This window comes from Rhagoletis zephyria, unplaced genomic scaffold (assembly GCF_001687245.7).
Source record: "Rhagoletis zephyria isolate East Lansing unplaced genomic scaffold, Rhagoletis_zephyria_1.1 Rzeph_scaffold_03202, whole genome shotgun sequence".
Lineage (NCBI taxonomy): Eukaryota > Metazoa > Arthropoda > Insecta > Diptera > Tephritidae > Rhagoletis > Rhagoletis zephyria.
Genome location: NW_016160285.1, coordinates 24807 through 47964, shown reverse-complemented (window position 1 = coordinate 47964; position 23158 = coordinate 24807). Strand labels below are relative to the sequence as shown.

The 23158-nt window shown below is 35.5% G+C and overlaps 1 protein-coding gene and 2 non-coding genes across 3 annotated transcripts; 2 read left to right on the top strand and 1 right to left on the bottom strand.

Moving 5' to 3' along the window:
• Nucleotides 1-3846: 3846 nt before the first annotated feature.
• On the top strand, nucleotides 3847-5601 carry LOC108368587 (T-complex-associated testis-expressed protein 1; the record flags this gene model as incomplete). Its single annotated transcript, XM_017623463.1, has 6 exons — nucleotides 3847-4066; nucleotides 4153-4500; nucleotides 4635-4812; nucleotides 4921-5117; nucleotides 5176-5426; nucleotides 5484-5601. Coding segments are annotated over exons 1-6 (1312 nt in total), but the record flags the coding sequence as incomplete, so codon positions are not given.
• A 12122-nt stretch (nucleotides 5602-17723) lies between these two features.
• On the bottom strand, nucleotides 17724-17796 carry TRNAA-AGC (transfer RNA alanine (anticodon AGC)). Its single transcript has one exon. It is a non-coding gene; the product is annotated as a tRNA-Ala (tRNA).
• Nucleotides 17797-18426: 630 nt separating this feature from the next.
• On the top strand, nucleotides 18427-18498 carry TRNAP-UGG (transfer RNA proline (anticodon UGG)). Its single transcript has one exon. It is a non-coding gene; the product is annotated as a tRNA-Pro (tRNA).
• Nucleotides 18499-23158: the final 4660 nt, after the last annotated feature.

Below are 23158 nucleotides of genomic sequence, written 5' to 3'. Positions count from 1 at the left end.
TGAATGGCGTTGAAATCCTTAACATAAAATTAATAACGTCGATGAATTTTCATGATGCGCATTATTATTGCCAAATTATACACCTTACGAGCCACAAAAAATGATACATATCCTCCAAATAGCTGAGGTGTCTCGTATCTGTAACCGTAGCACTCATATTTCATAACGTTGTTCAGCTTGACTGCCAGTTTGCAAGTGACTTGCGGTATAAATACATAAAAGGACATTTTCAGCAAATTTTATGGGGTCGTACTTACACACATACATATATACATCTATTCTTCCTTCTTCGCTTATATGTACTTAATTTTTTTTCAACTTGTAGTTGCATTTTTTATGCAAAGCAATTTATTTTGAATTATTTTTATGGCACTTAACGTCTCGATGCGTAAGCATATTATGATACACAGGCCAATTTGAGTGGCACCAAATCTAGCAGGAATGCATAGACATTCACTCAATTCACGTACATACATACATATGTACTATGTACATACATACCCTGCAGGAAACGGGGCTAGTACATAGCTAATTTTTAACTACCCAGCAGTCAACTAGTTCTAATTTTTTATTACAAATTTCCTTCTACTACTACTACTATTTTTAAATATTTTTGAAGCGCGATGCACAGTGACTCAAAACTGGGCGCCCCGAAACGAAAAAAAAGTCACAAAAAATACCAAATTTTTTTATTTTTTTCTTTTGGGAAAACCCTACAATTGTTTTCAACTAGTTTTTATTACGTAACATTTATTAGCCGTAGCAGGAGAATCGAGTTTCATCAAAATTGCTACTTTTTCTGCACTTTGCACTAAAAAAATAAAACAAACAAACAAAAATTCAAAAATCGGGCTCAACTGGTCTGTTGGAAATTTTATTAGCTTTCATTAAAAAAAAATAATAATGAAATTGAGTGAAAAGTGAAGGCTTCAGTAAATTGTGAACACAAAATGCTAATCTTGAACCACTGTGCAATGACCGCAATAAAGAGAGAACTGGTTTCCTCTGCATTATATGCCAACTAACTTATAACTAACTACTTTTGGACTTGAAGTACCAACAAGAAAGATGTTTTTAAATTTTTTCCACTTTTATTTATCTTATTACTACATTTAACGAGCAATACTTGTATATAAATGTATGTATATCGATAGGTTTCTCGGAAACAGTTTTGATGAAATTTCGTATACAGATAATGTTTTGCATTTAGGGTTATCTAAAGAGGTATTGTAACCGAGGATACTCGTATAAGGTTGCCCCCTATTCGAAATTTTTACAAATTAAATAAAACATTAAAATATGGGTATCTAATGGAAGCAATTTTAAAGACCCCAATTCAAAAATATTTTTGAATGGGGTTGACGCCTATTTTGAATCGTATTTTTGTTTAGAAAATAAAGGGACAATATAACTTCATGCTTATATAACAAGTGTTTCAAAATTTTACTAAACATCGCAATATGGATATCAAATGAAAATTTTTTTTTAAAACTTTAGTCCTTAAATATTTTCGATGAGAGTTGCAACGTTTTTTATAATACAAATTTGTATTTGGTTAATTTCCATAAGCTTTATTTTGTATGTGTACACATCCGCTTAAGAACTGCACTATTTCATTTGAAGTCGACATCTCTGCTTAAAAAATTGTAACAACTTCCGTTTGAGAGACCGTAGCCAAATTATCTCAAGCAGTAAAGCATCTGTAGATGACATTCAACTCCAGTTTATATTCCAGTCTTGAAGCTGTCGGTATACAAATTTTACCGACAAATTTTAGGAAAGCTATCGACTTACGGAATACAGACATTAGTTTATCAGTTGGGCTAAAAACAAAATTTTGATCATCCTGTCATAATCCCAAGAAAGCGGTTTACACATTGTCTCCATTGCCTTCTCTTATATTGCTAAATCCTGAGGTAACAAATCCAGCAGAGTATTAAGGACCAGTCTTGGCGTTTTACTCATGATGTCCGTATTGCCTAACTATTATACACACAGTCCTTTGTAGCTTATGGTCTTTACCCTCGGAATAAGCCATAATTTTTCTTCTGACTACAGCTATATATGTATGTGTGTATATCCAATATATTATAGCCGGTCTTGAATTCCCTGAGGCTGAATGTAGGTGTAATACCAGCACTGAAACCGGACTCACGCATTGTCGAATGTTCCCTAATAGCTCCAAAACTGACTATGGATCTGGGATTTACATCCAAGTTAATGGGGATAAGCTTCACTTTTCTCTTGGAGAGTATGCTTCGGCCTTCCCGGCTGAGGTATTTGAAATCCTCACAGCTATGAACTACGTGGTGGAAAATAGGTGGAGGGGAAGGCGTTTACGTGTCTGCAGTGACAGCCAAGCTGCACTTAAGGCAATGACCAGCCCTCTAACTACTTCCAAACTAGTTCGGCAATGCAAGTCTTAACTAAATTATGTTGGCAAACATAACGAGCTTGCTTTACTCTGTGTGCCAGGTCACTCGGGAGTACCTGGTAATGAAACATCTGAATACTTGACCAGGGTTGCTGTGGTTGACAGCTCTGTACATGGAGTCAAAGTAACGTAGTAAAATGCCTACTCAACGTCAGCAAAGGTTCCATTCCAGCTTGAAGATCACCCGAAGAATAACTCATGCCAACAGATGCTATTTTTGGTGCGGTAGGTAATTGAAAAACTGAGTCGTCTCCCGAAGAACAAAACTCACGCTCTACAAAGCTCTCATCTACAAATCTGTCATCCTACGCGATGACAAACAAAGGTGACAAGGCTTTGAGTGCTTTCAATAGCACTTTCTATGTAAGATCTATGGCCTTGTTTGCGTGTGCGACATAGTCAGCGCATAAAAAATAACAACGATTGCGATAAACAACTGGCGCAAATCAGCAATGGAGAGAGGCAATTGGCGTGATTTTTTGGCCTCGGCCCAAACCAAGTGACATATACATAAGAAGAAGAATTCCTTTGAAGCGCTGTTTTCCATGAGTTAATAATTTTGAGGTAATTTTCGATTCTTAAGAATTTTGCAATAACTCGGCTATTACTTGACGTATCTTGTCCGTCAATTGCAACAAATTTTGTTGAATTATTCGCACAAATTCAGACTTTGGCATAGCTCAACAAAATCAGTTCCAAAGGCGTTAAATCGCAGGATCTTAGTGACCAAGCCACGTCACCAAATTACGAAATTACGACTCTTGTAAATATCTCGAAAAAAGAGCCCTGTTTAGGCTTTGTTGAAACCACATTTCGTGTAGATCAAAATCTTAAATTTCAAGCCAAAACAATGTCATCGATCCGAGCGGAATAACGCTGAGGTGGCTCCTTCGTCGTTCTCGAAGAAATATGTCCCAATGACGATGCCGATGGTGCAGTGAACCCCAAAGAGTCCCTCAATAACTCACCTCTTCAGCTCCGAAAAATGTGCCTATTAACAAAACCGCCAAGCGTGAAATGTGTCTCATCACTGAAGAAGACTTTCTTCGAAATGAGCGAAATCCATCCACCGAAGATTCATCATTTTGGTAATACATAATATCATCGTCTTGTTCAGCCGTAAAACGTTTAGCTATTCAAATACCTTTTTGGATGCCAATAACATTTCACTAATGTCAAACTTCTTTTTATCTGTAAAAATTTTAAATATTCGTCCATTTATTTATCATTCATCATTCATTCCCAAACACCGGCTTTGTTAGCGAAAAGTTACCCTGGCAACCAACTCGTTAACCGTTTCCCAAAACTATGTATTTATTTACTTTACGTAAATAAGTTTCTCTACTAGTTAGACAATTTAATCCGAGCCGAAAAGTAGAAACATTTTTTAATTAACACAAAACGCAAAAACAATGAATTTCTCATACGTCGAGTTCCCCTTTACTGTCGATGCAAACACCTTTAAGCCATATTTCAATGCAAGCAACGTAATACTACCACGACAGCGCGACAAATCCCTGCTTGTCAGCGATGGCCAGCGTGCAACAGATAAGGAGGGCCGGCAGCAGCAGTCAAATCAACCGGAATCACTGCGTCATTTGGCGCTCGATGCCATCATTGCCAATTGGAATGGTAATAATTTCATTACGAATACTACAAGCAACATATTTAAATGCAAATAATATATCGCCAACGTACTTGTATACGCTTCCTGCCAGACAATCCCATCTTCGAGGAGTTGACACGACAAGAGGATCGCAACTACCTACTCGCACACCTGGACACACAATTGCCACTCACGCTGCTCAGCGAACGCATACGTGACAACTTCTTTTGGCGCCGTTGTTGTCAGCAACGCTGGAAGCCCCACCACCACACCAATAGCTTGACACAGGCACAGCCATGGATTAGCATCTACATGCAGCGACATCTGCAGGAGTTCATCGAATGCATGGAGACGTGCGATTACGAACAGGAACAGACGCAAGCGGAGTTGGACATTTGTGCGGCATATGTAAATCAACTGGAGATAAAGTGTTTGCAACCTGCCGCCGATGGACGTAATGGTGAGTGGGAGATACGAATATACAATGTACGACCATTTATATGTGGGTAGGTTGAAAAAGAAAAACAGATGGCAAGTGTATTAATATTGGCACGCATGTCGACCAATTTCTTGCTTTTTGTCTTAACAATACAGATCACATTCCACTCGATTTCATATTGAGCAACTTGCCCGAACTGCAAACGCTACGCTTGACTTACGCCACCAAGACGGTGGGCAGTAACTTTTGTCTGGGCAGTAATACACTTTCGCAGAAGGACGTAATAACGTTGTCACGCGGCCTGAGTCAATGTCATGAGTTAGTTACATTCTGGTAGGTCGCCAGGCAAGGGGTGGCAACACAGCTCGCCTTCTCACGATGGGGTTGAATGTGGTTAGCTCTGCTGATATTTTCATTTTCTCTGCGCTTTTCTTATGGCAGTTTGCATAGCACCAAACTTGAATCATATCAGCTTCCGTTTCTGGCGCGAGCTCTGGATAAAGGCTGTCACAAACTGACTTCGTTGTCTATAATTCACTGCACTATTCGCGATGCTGGGATTAAGGAATTTTTGAGTACATGCAACAAGGAATCCTTCGGTACACTGGAAGTGCTCGATCTAACGGATAATAGAATCAGTGAGTGTCACAGTTTAAGCTCCTCTCTCTTTAATTCTTCTAATTGCCTTCTTTTCAGCCTCCGAGGGCGCTTACGTACTTAGCCGCACCATTAAAGGCCTTTCGTTGCGCAAGCTAATTCTACGCCTGAATCCAATTGAGAGTGATGGTGTTGCCGCAATTTTCTCGCTCATGCAACGCATGCCAGTGGAAGCGCTCGACATTAGCGGCTGTTCCGTATGTCCGTCGATAACAAAACTATTCATGCAATTGCTTATTCAAAATAAGTCACTTGTGAACATCGATATTTCAAATAACGAATTAGGCGAGGTAAACTCGGGATCTGGTAAACTTCTGTAATACCTTATTAAATATTTTTTCTTTCAGGAATTCGGCAAGCAACTACATAAAATTATTGGTTTCAATAAAGTTCTACAGCATTTGGATTTGCGCAACACTGGCATGAATTTGGAATTACGTACCAAAATAAAAGAGGTTCTCAAAAGTAATAGACCGAAGCCAAAAGCATATCTGAAGGCAATATTAAAAAAATAAGAAAAATAAATTACATTTTTAACTAAGTATTAGTATTGCTTAAAAGCGTGAAGAGATAGTAAGTATATGAATTTAGAAGACGAATTAACAGTTAGTTAAATAATTGGGTTTAGCAACACAAGGAAGTTAATCGGTTGTGACCAGTTATAAACCTTTGATCTCAGTTCTACTCCTATTTAATAAAATAATATACATTCCGCCGAAGGATAACCAAACAGTATGGCCCTGCTAAGGACGCGGCCACAATGAGCGGTGGAGCGGTGAGCGGCTGAAGATTAAAGCATATTAAATACTTATTGAAGTGGCCCCAGGTAGGTCAAATGAGGAAAACTTGTCAACACACAGCAGTCATTACAAAAAACTTATGTACCAAACAAGGTCTCTAAGTTGTTATGGCCACCGTAAGATTGGAAAAAATGCGGAAAACTCACGATACGAGTCTTCCCCGCAGAAAGTACCGTAATGAGATTGAGAATATGTAAATCAATTAACCACTTTATGTATTCAAATTTTATGGGCATGAGAATTTTTTGACAGCCAGAGAACGCTGACGTTTTTGTTCACTTATGACAGTAAGTGTCAAGGCAGTGGGGGGCTTCGGATAAAATTTTCCAACTGATTACTTTCTTATCTTGGACTTGCATTAGTATTGAAGTACGATTTTAGATAAATACTCCAACTGTCAGATCCACTGGACTTATTATAAACACTTCTGGATTTGGATGGATTTCTTCAAAGGCGGTTTTTCTCTTGTGACAATTTTCGCGTACAGAAGCCAGAATGGTTCTGGAGTTGAAAAGATTTTATGGAAAGTGACTCAAGCTGAGCGGTAAGAGGTGCGTGCTATCACCTGGTAGGTCAGAGGTTGTATTGCAGCTCAGCGGAATACTTATTTGAAATTTCGTTTTCAATGGCGACGGCTATTAGCTAACAAATTTCTGATTGTGTTTCTGTGACAAAAAATCATTTTATAAAAGATCATCTGCCATGACGGGTTATGTAGAACTGTAATACATCGAGAGCATATTTCAATTTTTGGAGATCTCTATACATATGGCAGATATGTGTATTGGTTTTTTTTTCAGAAATTTTACCGAAGAGAAAGTACTTCCTTATATTACTATAATATTACCATAATGAATTATCTACATGAAAACCTGTCTTAAACAAATTTAAAAGTAGACACCACTCTCCTCAAATTAGTATATGTTACATACAAAACCGTGCGAACTTGCCTCAAAAGCTCACCTCTCCCACCCTTCTTAATAAAATTTGTGGAAAAAATGAAATAATCCCATTACGATTGCGGCCAAAGTGAATGCTCTCTTTAATCTCAAAAATCACTACAACATTTTTTTTTTACACTGCCTAAAAACCATATTTGACGTTCTTGGCGCCAGCTTTTTTCTAATTAGATTCCACAACACTTTTAACCCTCTTAAAGCCATTAACAAAGAAAAACACCTTTTCCCTACTCTTACTCGAAGGTCTTAGCTGGAAAAAGGAGAAAAATGTTTACAAAAACAACATCTAAAAATAAAAGTACAAAAGTAAAACAATAACAAATTTTCAAATAACAACAACAAAAAGAGTGCTAAGAATAACAAAACATCAGCAACTTTTCGTTGAAGTGGACAACCGCTTTCACTTAGCAGAGCTACTTAATGTGTTTAGGCACTGTGTGTCCGTTTGCTGGGGGGTGGTGATGCTTTTTTAAGGCATTTAAGAACTACCATTAAAAAGGATACAATACATACATACATATTTGAGGGAACGCCCAAGTATAGGGTATGCGTTGGAAAAGGTAACCGTAGGGTGCAGAAAAAAAAACGAATTGTTGAAAAAAGTTAAGTGCACCCAAGTCAGCAGCTAAAACAAATCGACGCTACAAACGCATCTGACAAAATGTTGTTTTTGCTTCTTTCTTCTTTTTCGTCTTTCGCTTAATGGTTGTTATACAAATTGCTGTAGGGATCTGAACTTTGGTCATCAGTTTTAATTGTTGTTGCAGCGCAAAGTTTTAGAGGAAAAGGTGTGTAAAATTTGCAGATTAGATTTGAGTTTTAAATTTGTGGATATTTGATGATAGGAAATTAAGCAGGAATGCTATTAATTTTTGTTGCTGTTTTTTACTCAGAATAAGCTTCGTCAAAGTTGACATATGCGCACATATGTACATTCATAAGTACATATATGCCTTAAATTAGTAAATATTTGATTTGATTTTTATAGTTTTATTAAAAAAAAATGGATCACCACAAGTTGTAGGGTGTTGAACATTGACTTCTCCTTCAAGATTTTAAAGACATCAATGAGGGACAATGCATCCAGTAGCATTTGTCAAATTAACTTTTTAGGTACCTAAACTGTCAAATATTCAAAAGTTGTTTCATATTTTTTTCAAAGCTAAAAAACCTAAAACAATTGTAGCAAAATACAAAAGAGCTTTTTGAGATTAAAAAGAAAACTATGAAAATTTTTGTATCTTTGCTTCGGAGTCTGACTCAGTCGCCCATAATGACCAGAATGTTATGCTCTTCAGTAGAAATGTTGGACGCCACTATTTACAGTTCTTCTGAAGTGATGTAAATATAGGGTCATACAAGGGTACGGTGACCATCCGTCCTTTATTTTAAAGGACAGTCCTTTATTTTAACCCCCTGTCCTTTATAATTTTTTCTTCTTTCTTCCTTTACTGGCATTTAGAGTTCGTAATTCAATTGAGGCTTCATTACAACGTTTTTTTTTACGTTTTACAGTATTTGCAAGAGACCAGTTGAGCCTGATTTCTGATTTTTATTTGATAATAGGGGTATTCTCTGAGTCTTGCAAAGCCCTTGCACGGTGCACGGATTGCACGGTTTGCAAAGCTGTCCCATACGAAAACCGGTTTTTATCATGCAATCCGTGCAATATGAGCACCATGCAAGGCCTTTGCAAGACTCAGAGAATACCCCTAATATTAAATTTTTTAGTGCATAATGCAGAAAAAGTAGCAATTTTGAAGAAAATGTATTCTCCTGTTCCAGTTATTAAATGTTACATAACAAAAATTACTTGAAAACAATTGTATGGTTCTTCCAAAACAAAAAATTACACAAAAAAAAAATTTGAAATGTTATAAAAAAATTTTCACCAAAATAAACATTCTTTTTTGGTTTTTAGTAAAAATTGGTGTTGAAAAATGAAGGCTCCGGTGCATTATGAAAATTCAATTCCAATTTTGAACCACTGTGTGCTGGCTTCGTCGTGCAGTATGAAATATGGTAAAAGCATTTTGGTAGCAAAAAATGGCGAAGTCCTTGAAAAGGATTTGGCTTCAGCAGGGGAACTTGTACAATTAAGTAATATAATTTACTGGTAAATATTTGATTTCAATTACGATATGGGTAAGGTACTCTTATAATACAAGTTGTATGTACGTATTCCCAAATCATTTTGAAAAAAAATGTCCTTTATTTTACGTTGGTTAATATGGTCACCGTATACAAGGGTGGTGTAGATTTATGGCCGCGATTGTTTGTGATAAGTTGATGTTTTTTTAAGGCAATTGGTACTATAGGTTTTGACAACCTTAGTCATGGAGCGATACTTACAGCGTTTTCTTTTCTCGAAAAAAGGCCGCACTTATTCTGCCTTGTGTTACCGCTGTCAAATATTCATGTTCTTTTCTCAGCCCTTTCACAAGGCGTCGTGTTCTTTTCTCAGCAGGTTGCGCTCTGATCCGGCACAAGTGCTGCCTTTTCAGCCCTCAAATAAACGTGAGGGTGAGAGTTGCACGGTTGATTTTTAATTTACACTTGTAAAAATACAATTATTTTAGTGTGTTTTGCTTTAAAATTACTAAAGACTTACAGGCCAAGTGAATAATTCAGCTTGATTAAGTTCTATAAATAATAGCGTTTTCTTTTCTCAAAAAAAGTTCTATATGGGAACTCTTGCTTTGCGTTGCCCTGAAACCTGAGAAAATGTTGCGTTCTTTATATGAGAATGAAACAGAAAATATACTACTCCAGCACAATTTATTTATAGAACTTAATAAAGCTGAATTATTCACTTGGCCTGTTAGTCTTTAACAATTTTAAAGCAAAACACTTATTTCTGATAGGGAAAATAATTGCATTTTTACAAGATTAAATTAAAAATCAACCATGCAACTCGAACCCTCACGTTTATTTGAGGGCAGAAAAGGCAGCACTTTCGCCGGATCAGAGCGCAACCTACTGAGAAAAGAACACGACGCCTTGTGAAAGGGCTGAGAAAAGAACATGAAAATGTGACAGCGCTAACACAAGGCAGAATAAGTGCAGCCTTTTTTCGAGAAAAGAAAACGCTATAAATTTTGATGGAGTACTATAATTTCTGTTTCATGCGGATACGTTAACAAGAAAAACTAAAACCACTGTAAGCAGAAGCTATCGATGCACCCACGACAAGGTACTGTTTGGTGTGGTTTTTAGGCTATCCGACTTATCGGACCGTACCTCGTCGGAAATGATGCCGGCAACGCTGTTACGGTGAAGGTTATCTTTGACATGATAAAATACCTTGTATGGCCTGAATTATATGACATGCACTTGGCTAATATGTGGTTTCAACACTTGCCACACAGCGCATGAAACAATGGCCCTATTGCGAACATTTGCGCTCCTATTGAATCCCCGATATTTAAGTAAAATCCTAAATTGCAAACATTTATGACAGTGTCATGTTGAACTAACGACATCCAAAGTTTTAACATCGTTCTGGCAAAGTAAACTGGTAATTGATAAGGCGTTGGGTCTGTCACCCGTAGAAATCTTATAGGAATTCACCTCTGTGATAAGATCAATTATCAGCTATGCTGCTGTGGTGTGCTGTATCAGACTCTCAATCAAATGCTTGAAATACAACGGTGAACGGCAAACTTCGCCGAATTGGGCGATGCTGTCTTTCACCGTTCGCCCAGCTATTTCGCCCACTTAAACAGAATTAGAGCGGTAGCGAAAACAACAACAATACAACAAAGTAGAACCCCACTAATATCTTTGCTAAATACCAAAGAGCTAAATAAAGATGATATTTGTAGATGTAGCATTTGACCCCCATTTGGGGCGTAGATTGGAACTTACGCCAGAAAAAAATAGTCAACTTCAAAAGATCGGAAAACGTCCTCCTCAACAAATCGGAAAAAACTATTTTGGTATTAAAGGAGACAGCGGAAATATTAGTTCAACGTCCAGGTTTTACAAACGAAGTTGCTGCCGACTGTTTGCAAACAAAAAATTATCGCATTAGGAAGAGCTATTGATGAACTTTTGGAATTTTTATAAAGAATGGATAAACCTCAAAACTGTTGAGGCTCAACCGAGTCGCCCAAAGCCGCCTTCAAGAAGATGAAGATAAACTCTAGTACGGGCATTCAAAAAGAAGGTCCTTCGCAGAACAATATTTCAAAACCAAGCGAAAAGAGTACATGATTGTGCTAGGTCGGATCCCATAGGAGGGGTCAGGCCCTAAAGAAATTATCAGTATAACAATCAGCATTGAAAAACATGCGAGCGGGTTACGGTGGAAATCTGCTTTAACAGTCTTATCTGTGAATGATGATAAAGCTTTACTCAGTACAAAACGACTTCGCATAGAATGGGTATCATGGCGAGTTAGAGAGCTCCAACATGAAAGGCGCAATTTTTAATGCTCAAAAGTGTGCAGAGCCGTGGACCGTTCTGCGTTCTGCAGAGAGTGTATCTAATCAAAGCGAGCCCATGAAAATATTACAATTGAACCTAGATCAATGCGAACCGGCACAAGACCTGCCAAACCAGAATTTCTATGAATGCGACTATGCGATTGCACTGTTACTCGAACAATATAAGATCAGATACTCCTTGGTCTGCGACTAATTTTAGCATTTCCATATTCGGCAATCGTAGGCAACGTCGAATGCGGGCTTAAGGCATCGAGGAGCTTCCGTTGGACAAAACTTATGTCGCCCTCAGTCACAGAAAGTCTAGCTAAGTGTTTGTTTTCATTGTGCAGATAGCAATACACAACAACTTGCGAGAATTTTCGACTAGTTAGTAGCTTCCCTTGCCCTTCCTCCATTGGGTGTGTTAGTTGAGTGGATTTAACAGAGCAAATGAAGAGGTGCCAATCGTGTGCGTTGCTTTCATAAGCCGTACATGTGTTGGGAATGTCGGGGTCGCGTCAGAATAGGAAGAGAGGTCTGCTACCTTATCCAGATCTTAGTTGTGCTAGAATTAGGCGAGTCTGAAGCTCTTCATTTGCTATCGGTGGCGGTTTAACACTGATAAATTACGGCGTGCCTCGGGTGAGAATTTGTGAAGAATGGGGTGATTTCGTTTATGGCTTCTCGGTATTCGGTATCGGGACCAGTGGATATTCTGGGCCATGCTCCTTGTAACATTTTCTTAAACTTTACTAATAAAATAGATTTTGTAAATAAAAATGATCGCAGAAACTGGACGCCTCTCGGTTTTTTATTGTCCATATTTCAAGCTTAAGTTATTACCTGACCGCAGTGTTGCCGTTGTGCTACTAAAGGGGCCCTTGGCCCTACTTTCTAAAAATTTTGATTTTTTTACTCTTTTCCAAAATTATATGACTTTTGCACCTTCTGTTTTAGAAAATGTTAAAAGAACTATGCTATTAAAAAATATTTCCTCCCGTAAGTACGAAAAAATTCACCACTTAAAACTTGTATAGCAAATGCAACTCTTTTCCTTGCAGCAATTCGATTTCTATGTTTTCTTTAAAGCTTGTCCCGCTTTTTTCTTCTTAAATTTAACAGCGGAATATTCTGACAACGAAAAGACTTTATAATACATGTAAATTTGACTTTCACTTTGGATCTCAGATTTATTTATAATTTGGTGGCCCTTTTTTTCGTCAATTACCCCTTTTTTGCGACTTTTTAAAAATTCTCAACGGCAACACTGCCTGACAGTAACGTTCTGACAAGATATCCACTTATCACTTGAATAAATTCACCTCTCATAAGCTCAATACATACAATATTCCTCATTCTCAATCTCTACATAAAATATTGGACGGACAAAAAAAATTTTCCGCGTATGCTATTTTTCAATTAAAATCAAATTGTTTTCTTGTCTGGCTTGTGTTGAGTGTTGTTTTTCTTTTGCTGCGACTTTTGTTTATTTAGGATGCTCACAACAATACTTTGCCAAATGTTTAAATGTGAGGAAAAATGGGAAAAGTGCTAGAGGAAAAGTGTATACGTACATACATTCGTTTATTTGTACATACATACGTAGGTACGTGTGAACACGTGTGCATGTTTTTATACAAACCAAACACATTACACGAAGAATACATTAGTAACAAGTACCTGCGAGTGAAAATATTTATTTCAATTTTTCCAACGTATAAAAGTGTTAAATTGAATTTAAAATAAAAGCTTGCAAAAATAATAGACAAAAATCAACATTCTGCTGCAGCAGAGGTACTCAAACTACGTATAATGAAATGTTATGAGGGTACGAGTATGTTTTTTGAGGAGATATGGTAAGCGCCATTACCGCTGCGTTATGTCAGTCCTTGCAGTGAGTAGTTTTCTGCTTTTGTGTTCGGATCAACTTCCTTCCGCATGTCACCACTGCTCTCGGTTAGTTCCTTGAACATTGTTGGACTGTGGCTGGTTGGATATTTAGCACCACATAAATCTTTCACGGATTCGCAATGTGATTTATGTCGATGTAAAGTTTTTGCACAAAAATATGCAAAAATACTTAGGCTAGGAATTTTTGTATGTACAGTGAGTCATAAGAGTTATTTGCATAGTTTTTTTTTTTAGAATATTCAAAATGTTTTTTCGTGGAAACATTTTTTTTTTGTTACGACTGTCTATAAAAATATAGCTCATTCTACAACAAAAATATGTAAATTAAAATTTGAAACTTTGGAGAAAAGTTCAAAAATTTTCATCGAAATTTAAAAAATTGTAATCAGATTTTTTTTACAAAAAATTCGAGTATGTAGTTTATAGCCGATTCAGTTTTATAACGATTGTTTTTTTTGTGCTCAACACCGTAAAAAAAATTTTTAGAAATGAACAGGATTTTTCAGCAAATTCAAATTTTGTTATATTACACACTATATAACAGGCTATAAAGCTGCATGCTATTTTTTTCTTTGCAAAAAACCTGATTAAAAACTTAAAGTTCTTAATTTTCTCCAATGTTTCAAATTGTGTTTAACATGGTTTTTGTTGTCAGTGTGCTATATTTTTATCAAAAATTAATGAAAAGCATTTACCATCACAAACAATTTGAATATCAAAACAAAAACTAAATACTTCTGTGAGACACTGTATATACAGTGGGGAGCAGTGGTGAGTATAATATATATGGAAATTTTTTTTTTTAATATTTTCAAGGTTTTTAGAGTTAGAATATTTTTTGTTATTTATTCATAAAAATATGGTGTATGCTTTAACGAAAACTAAGTAAATCAAGCTTTTAAACCTTACACAGAACTTAGAAAAAAATGTAAAAATTTTCATTAAAATTTTGAACTTTTTAATCTGATTTTTGGGAAATTTTTTTAGACTGCAGTTTTTTGGCAAATTAAATTTTAGCTAAAGTTACGACCATATTTTTATTAAAAAAAATAACAAAAAAATACTAACTTTAAAAACCTTGCAAATATTTAGCAAAAGAACCTTGTCCTCATCACTGTTCCCCACTGTATGTATTGCGTATAAAGATGTTTTAAAAGTAACGGCACATAAAATCCACACAACAGCGAAATGAGTTATTTTAGCGGCTGTCGAAGCACCTCGAACCTACCACTAAATTCTTAAATGCCCTGTGTCGATCTCTTTTGCAAAATCTATGAATGTTGTCCATACGCAATGCTGTAATTACTGTAATTTATGCCATTTAAGTTAATTGTCAATTTTCGGCACCGCTCTCACAAAACTAAAACAACAAAAAAAACTTCACGAAATCTTATAATCAGCAAAAAAAAACTCCCAGAGTGGGTTAAAGTTAAATGCAATTAAAAACAATCTCGCCCCTAGGCTCACTTTGACGCTGATGGAAGAAAACACAGGCAGCGACAATGACGCTCAATATGCCGCGACGACCATTACCCACTACGTAGTATTTGCTCAAAAAGTTATAATTTTTATTTATGATTCGCATTTAGCCTTTTGCGTGGTGCGTTTCACAGCAGCAAAGGGTTAAACGCATTTAATGACAGGGAAAGTTTATAGCAAAAAAAAAAATAAAATAAAAAAGGACATAACGAGCGCGCCACGAAAGTTTTCAAATTAAATTAAAAATTGTTGATGACTCAAGCATTTTGCTGATATTTTTTTTGTTTTTTGAAGAAAAGGGATTATAAAAATGTCGTTGCTATTAAATGTCAATAAATCAACGATTTTTAAAATGATAAGGGTTAGAAAATATTTATTAATAAAAATCTGAAAGCTTAGGGGAGTGGGTGAATTTTCGACTCACCATTTACTTAATTTAAAGTATTTCTCTGTGATAACATCTGAGTACTGAGAATTCAATGACGTATGTATTTTAAGTTGATTTTGCAAGGCGTTATCTTTACACTTGTGCGTACATACTTGTATTATATAACTGAAAAATAATCAGAAATGCACAACAAAATTTATTTGTTATATTTTTTCTCCAGTTGAATTATTTCTCTCAAGATTAAGAACATTTAAATACTTAAGTACAAAGCTATTACGTATGTATTTAGGAGTTTTCTAAATGCTCAATAGGTATTTAGGAACTGTTAGATACCAATTTAAAAAAATTAAAATATTTAGGAGGCGCTAAATGCTCCTGTCCAAAGTACTTACATACATAGGTACCTTTGAAATGCAAAATACTTTCAAAGTACCAAGGTATTTAGTCAACGGCTAAATACTTTAAACTAAATTCTTTAAGATTTAGGAAAACGTTTTAAAACTAACACCTTCCTTAAACTCACCTAAACATACCTTACCACAACCCACTTCACCTCACCTCAAATCAACTCATCACGCACAAACTCACCACACCTCATTTAATAGCTGAAATACAATGCCGGCGAACGGCGAACTCACCACAGCGAAATTCGCGCTGTCAAAATTAGAACACCCGCAAGCATATGAAATTGAACACAGCCAAAGCGAAATGCGAAGTTCGCTTGGCGGCGTTTCATGGCGATAGATTTATTTCTATCGCTCTGCTGGGCGATGACAGCTGTGCGTGCCAAAGGTGGCCGTATTTGTTTTGTGCTTTCAAAGTTTAAAAAGAAAACAACCTAAACACGATTTTTTTTTTGTGGTTTGAAAAATATAGTTGTGGATTCGTTAAATCTGGCTTGAAACAAATTATTTATAATAATCTTTCTTTGTTTTACATTTATATTTGTCATCATTTCCTCATTTCTAAATATGGTTTAGTTTTTTCTAAATATGGTCACCCAAATTATAAAGGCGACCAAATGGGATCAGCTGTTTTCGCTACCGCTCTAATTCTGTTTAAGTAGGCGAAATAGTTGGGCGAACGGTGACTGACAGCATCGCCCAATTCGGCGAAGTTTGCCGTTCGCCGGTATTGTATTTCAAGCATAAACTTACTACAGCTGATCTTACCACTCCTTAATTCACCAAACCTTAACTCACCAAAGTTGAACTAATCTTACCTGTTCTCGCCACACCCCACCTAAACTCATCACACCCCGATTTGAGAACAATTTCGGGATTTTAGTGATTCGCGGTACTAAATCAGGATTTTCAAGACTCTTTCGGGATTCTTGATACTATCGGTATTTTCGAGACCACTTAGGGACTCACGGGATGATTTCGTCGTTTTCGGATCTATTTGGGAATTTTCGGTTTCGATTTTGATATCGATTTTTTATCCGATATATTTGTTGGAATATATAAATACAAGGTTTGCTTGGGATTTTTTTGAATTTTTTCCGTTTAAGAGAAAGTTTTTGATGAAAATGGGGTAAGTGTCCGCGGCCGCTTATTAGAGTCTCCGGGTATTAGGATGATATTTGTATGGAAAAATTGATGAAATTCTGTATGCACAAAATTTGTCCGACTATTCCACTGTATATGAATATTTGTATCGATATATTTATCGATGTATTTATCGAACTTTTTATCGATTTATTAATCGATGTTTTTATTGGTGTATGAACATATTTATCGATATTTTTATCGGTATACATATGTACATATTTATCGATGCAGATATGTTTATCGGTATATTGTTCTATATTTTTACCGTTATTTTGATCAATATATATGTATATCTTTGTATTTATCGATATTTGTATAATTTTTTATCGATATTTTTATTGATATTTATCGATATATTTAGTCTAGTAAAACTGGAAATAGTTCATAGAATCTTAAAAATCTCGAAGCAGCCTCGAACCTCTCGAGATAGTCCCCACAACCCCAAAGGTTCTAGAAGCCACAAAAAATCCGAAAGTCCTAAAAATTCGAAGTGGTCTCGAAAATCCCGAAATAGTCCCTAAATTACGGAAAATCCTGAAATAGTCCCAAAAACGCCCTGAAAAAGTTGCCCTGAAAATATCGAAATAGAATTTAAGTTTCGATGTAGCCTCGAAAATCCTAGACATCCCAAAGCAGTCTCGAAAATTACGATTTTTTTTATTTTTGCACTGATGAAAAAGCAAGTATTTAAGATTTTATGAAGTCATAAGTACTAAGAGGTTTTTTATCCAGTATTTAGTACAGCCAAATTCTCAAGCCACTTCTGTGCGCAATGTTTCGTTAGGCGAAACCAACTTAGTACTTGTGGACTAAGTATTTAGCGTAAGTGAAAATAAGTAAATACTAGCATACTCGGTATTTAGTGACATCTAAAATACTACTGTACTTCAGTACTTACTATAGCATAAATACCGAAATACTTTTGTACTAAAATTTTGCCAATCACTGACAAGTTATTTATAAAAATGTAAAGCTTTTCTAAAACAAAACCAAGCTAGAAAATTAAATTAGAAAAACTAAAAAAAAAACTTTAAAAAAAGTATCAAACAAAGACTTTAAAAGCAAAACCGAACTGGAGATGCGGGGCATCGATCCCCGTACCTCTCACATGCTAAGCGAGCGCTCTACCATCTGAGCTACATCCCCTGTTGACGCACCGCCGCCAATTTCGGCACATCAGCGCTGAGGTAACAACAAAAATTGGCAACGAAAGCAGTGCACATTTCAAATATACATATATGTAAAAAGGTAGTACGTATCTATATATGTATGTACATTTGTAAGTGCTTAAGTACCAAGGCGTATAGTTTTCAGGTAAAAAAAATAACCAAAATATGGCAGCAAGATCTTGTGTATGCGCACCGCGCACAGAAATTTGCTTTCGTTTTTGTTTTCATGGCTAAACCAGTTTCAGTTGATAAATAGCATAAATTTTTGATATCGAATACTTGAATAAGACCGTACATATTACAAACATACTTACATACATATGTATGTAGGTATATTCATCAGGAAAAAGAAAAAAAAACTTTTTAAAATTTGAACCAATTTTACATCTTACAAAAATATTGTTTTAGTTACCTATAAAAACCTGTATTAGTTATCGAATATGAATGTTGTGATGCATGCTATGGCAACTGTTAATGTTCAAGGTCAATGTCATACCATTGAAAAAAAAAACGAAAGCAAAATAAAAAAATATGTTTAATCATTCGACACAAGTAAGCTAAGGCCGCTATCTGTTATTAGCCATTCAACTCCGACCACTCTTCAAGCGGCTCAATGGTCTAGGGGTATGATTCTCGCTTTGGGTGCGAGAGGTCCCGGGTTCAAATCCCGGTTGAGCCCGAGCGAACTTTTTTTAAAAGAAGGAGTTTTTCAATTTCTCCAAGAAAATTAAAATATTTGAAAAAAATTAATATGTATCAAGTAAAAGTAAAGGAAGTAGGTGAATTTAAAAAAGCTAAAACGAAAGTGATTTTAAGGCTGTCATATTTTATTACATCAGCGTTACCGCATGAATTCACGCAAAATAAACAGAAGAACAGGCAATAAAAGTGATTTGATTTACATAGAAAATTTACAGTCAGATACCGCACATGTTATGCTATGTGATTAGGGAATATCACAATTTGGGGGGCATACAGTTCTGCCGACATGCGACAGGCGTCTCTGCAGTCATATATAAATACAATAAATAAGAGTACCAACAACAACAACTACATCACGAGAGCAATAATATGGCGCTTTAGCACAACAAATATTTATTCATGTTTTCCTGCGCATTATCATATAAATAAATACATATAACAACAACAAAGAAACAATAAGCAACTGACAATGTTATTTTATTGCCGCCCAAACTACATACATATGTATGTATGTATGTAGGTACGCCAGAGTAAACGAGTAAAAGCGTATAAGAAAATATGTGAAATTTTGCATATAAAAATTCAATTCAGGATTTTGTCGTTGCCATTGACATTTTTTATGATTATTTTACTCCTTTTCCTATTGCCGTTTTACCAGTTAAGGCGCTGCTTAAGCGTAGAGTTAGTGGCTTTATGAGGCGTTGCTGGCTCATGTTGACTTTTTTCACGTCCAGGGATGGCGTTTGGATCTAAATAGATCCAATTGGGTACATTTTTAGAAGAATTTTTGCGGGATACTTATTTTTTCCGGTCAGTATAAAAGTGGATACTTTTTAAAATAGGCCAAAATTTTATATTTCCTATAAAGTTTTTTTCGTTCAAAAATCGATTTTCATTAAAGATGGTAGAAAGCATTACGTTTTCTAAACGTATAAAGAATCGCTACTTAAGCGTGAAATTAAAGCATTTTATTTTTTGTGAACGAAGCAATGAACATATGAAGAGATCTCACCAAAATAGGTATAAGCGCAATTGCTTTAATTAGCTTAAAAGGATGCTTTAAGCAAGATCTTAATATACATACATATCGTCGTTTAAAGTACAAAACCGCAACAAAATGCAAAACCGCGTATCAAGAAAATGCAAAACCACGTATGTGAGGTTGCATAAATTATTTTTTAGAGTAAAAACACTTATATTTCAAAATGGTTCTCTTTTTTTATAAAGCAATCGCATTTCTGGCTAGTATATTTCAGGACGAAGCCAAGAGCTTGTGTGAACAAATCCAATTTTCGGCAGCAAATGTCAGTTACGCGGTGTTGCAGAGTGACGATACGCGGTTTTGTACTTTAAACGACGATATATGTAAAGTAAATTATACTCTTTCTGTAGTAATCTCTTTCATATCACATATTTTCATTTGTTAATTTAAAAAGAAAGAAGATTTCAATGTAGTTTAAAAAACTAAATTTGATTTATTTAAGGAAACTTTTATGAATTTTACTGAAAAGACTTTAAATACACTCTAAAAAATTTTGTTTATTTGCGCATATGGAGAGAGGTAACCAGTTTCCTCTTTTAATGTATATTTAATTGTAAATTTGCAAGCCGTGTAATAAAATTAATCATTGCCTATTTACTTTTACACATAAAATGTTTAAAATAAAGTAATGTTTATTATTAGTAGGAAATGTATTTGTAGTTTGAAAATTTTTGCAATTTTAAACATTCTATATATGTATTTTTATGTGTATATTTTAAAGATCTCAAGTTCAAAATCAAATACTGAACATCCTATACGTATATTTATACAGATTCTTGTTGAAAAATAGATACTTTTCAGTAGTAGTTTTACATGCTCTTTTTAGAGTGTACTTGCTATTTATTATATTTACTTTGCAAAATACTTATGCACAAAAAATGTACTTTATAAATTGAAATTACAAATGTTTGATTTTATGCACATGTATTCCAAGTCCGTAGCATGGGTTAAATTATGTCTTTTTCATGAAAATGGTTGGTTTTCTTACAAGTTATGAGATGTATATGTAAAAAAAGAAAATTGGATACATTTGGATACATTTTTGGCTTGGTCAGGGATACATTTTCTTGAGACAGCGCGGCAACACTGTTCACGTCCCAGGCTCAATTGATTTACATATTCTTCATCTTCCAAACACTCTTTGCATATCCACAATTTGGTTTGATACATACATACATATGTATGTATGAGAATCTTGGGAATACAAAAAGTCGGAAGGTATAAAATAAACAAATATTGAATTGACTTGTAGCTAGTCGCCTGGAAGACAAGCAATAACAATAAAAACAATAAACATACACACACAGGAAAGTGTTAAGCAAAATTCCAATCAAATGACGTGAGAATTGCTACTATTCGCTTATATGGCCGCTAAGGGAATTCCCTTGATGCTAAGTTGGGTGCTTGTAACAGCCCTGCAGGAAAATTCAATCGTTCCGAATTAAAGTGCTCGTGAACTTGGAACTACATATGACTAGTGATGTGCGATTCTGAGTATTTAAAGAACCAGGAATTTGAACCGGTTCTGGTTCTCAAAAAAGTGGCAACGGATATAGGCCCTATCAAAATAGCTAAAAAAATGCATTTTATAAAGTTTTTACAAAAATTCAATTTCTTTTTATAATTTTGTTATAAAATAAAGCAAAAAAAATAGAGAAATTTATGAAACTGATTCCTTAGTTGATATTTGTGTGAGAAAAATTTTATAAAAAAGGACATGAAATAAAATTTAGGTGCATACGCGTTTTCCACGTTAAAGCTTAGAATCCAGCTCTCAAGAAAAATCACAAGAAATATGTTTCATTAATTCTGTTGCAAATCGCAATCCTCAAATATGTGGAAGAAAACTAGCATTATATTAAGTTCGTAGACAAACCGAATTACACGTCGATAGCAATAAAAACAACGAAGTTGATGTAAGTCGGCCAGAGCGGGTATATGTCGGATATATGATATAGTGTCTTGAACCGAACAGATTTTGATAGGTCAATTTAGAACTATGGAATACATATCTAAATCGAATTTCGAACGGATATCTTCATATTTATACTTTATGCCATTAAAATCAATTATTTGCTTATAGGGCAATGTGCGCTCCGGCCGATTTTCGGTTCTGAAGCGGAAGCGTTTTCGATTTTGAAATGGTTTTTCAGTTCTTTGGAGTTATTTTTCGCTTCTTCTAAGACCAATTTTAGTTTTTTCCGGAACCATTTTTCGGAACTATTAAAATCAAGCTCAATTCTGGAACCGTTTTTAGGTGTTTTGGAATCGAGTTTCGATTCATGTGGCACCGTTTCTGGGGCCTTTTGGAATCGACTCTCTGACCAGCTTTTCGGTTCTTGTAAGAAGCGGACCAATCGGTTATCGAAAGAACCCGTTTCTCCGGTTCCGGCTCCTCGGTTCTGTGCATTACTGATTATGACATCCAAATTCTTCATCCCTTTTCACGATAACCTAAGATCGTTACAGGGCATCACTTTTCCGTTTTTATTGGTATTTTCTGCTTTTCCTCACTATCTCAAAGGAAAGGTTCCCAGAAATATGAATCTCATTTTCGAGGTACAATCAATTCTGATTTCCACTTCAGCCATAAGAGTTCCGTTCTGTCCCGCTTTGACTTTGACCAAAAACGGCTGAATTTTTATCAAATATTTTGCATTAAAATGGTATGTATATTGTTTGAAATTTTACTATGAATGCGAAGATAAATACGAAGACGAATAAAAAAAAGATGAAAACGAAGACAAATACGAACACGAATGTGAAGCGGGAGAGGAATACGGAGACGATAACGAGGTCGAGGTCGAATACGAATACGGATAGGAAGAAGAATTCGGAGACGAACTGGAATGCGGCGACGAAGAGGCAAACGGAGACTAATAAGAAGGAGAATACGAAGACAGTGACTAAAATGAAAACGAGGTGACGAAGAAAAATGCGAATATGAAGAGGATCCGAAGACGAAAACAAACACGAGGACTAATACGAAGACGAATACGTATACGAAGTCATCAACTTAAGCGAAGACGGAAAAATCTTCGGCACCTTAAAAAAAAACTAGAGAGTTGTTTCGGCACTAACTCACACTCCTTATGTAGAAAAAACATTTATTCTGTGGTCGGGAGTTTTTTGAGGACAGGTGCTTCTAAAGATATATGAACGCAAATTACTGCACCGACTACACCACTTAGAGTTCTGCCACTTCAACGTCACTTCTTCAAGATGATACTCCTAAAAATTACTTTTCGACTGAGAATTTTATTGCATAAAATATTTTTGCTAAATAAAAATANCGTGTTAAGTAAAATTCCAATCAAATGACGTGAGAATTGCTACTATTCGCTTATATAGCCGCTAAGGGAATTCCCCTGATGCTAAGTTGGGTGCTTGTAATAGCCCTGCAGGAAAATTCAATCGTTCGGAATTAAAGTGCTCGTGAACTTGGAACTACATATTACTAGTGATGTGCGATTCTGAGTATTTAAAGAACCAGGAATTTGAACCGGTTCTTGTTCTCATAAAAGTGGCAACGGATATAGGCCCTATCAAAATAGCAAAACAAAGGATTGTATAAAGTTTTTACAAAAATTCAATT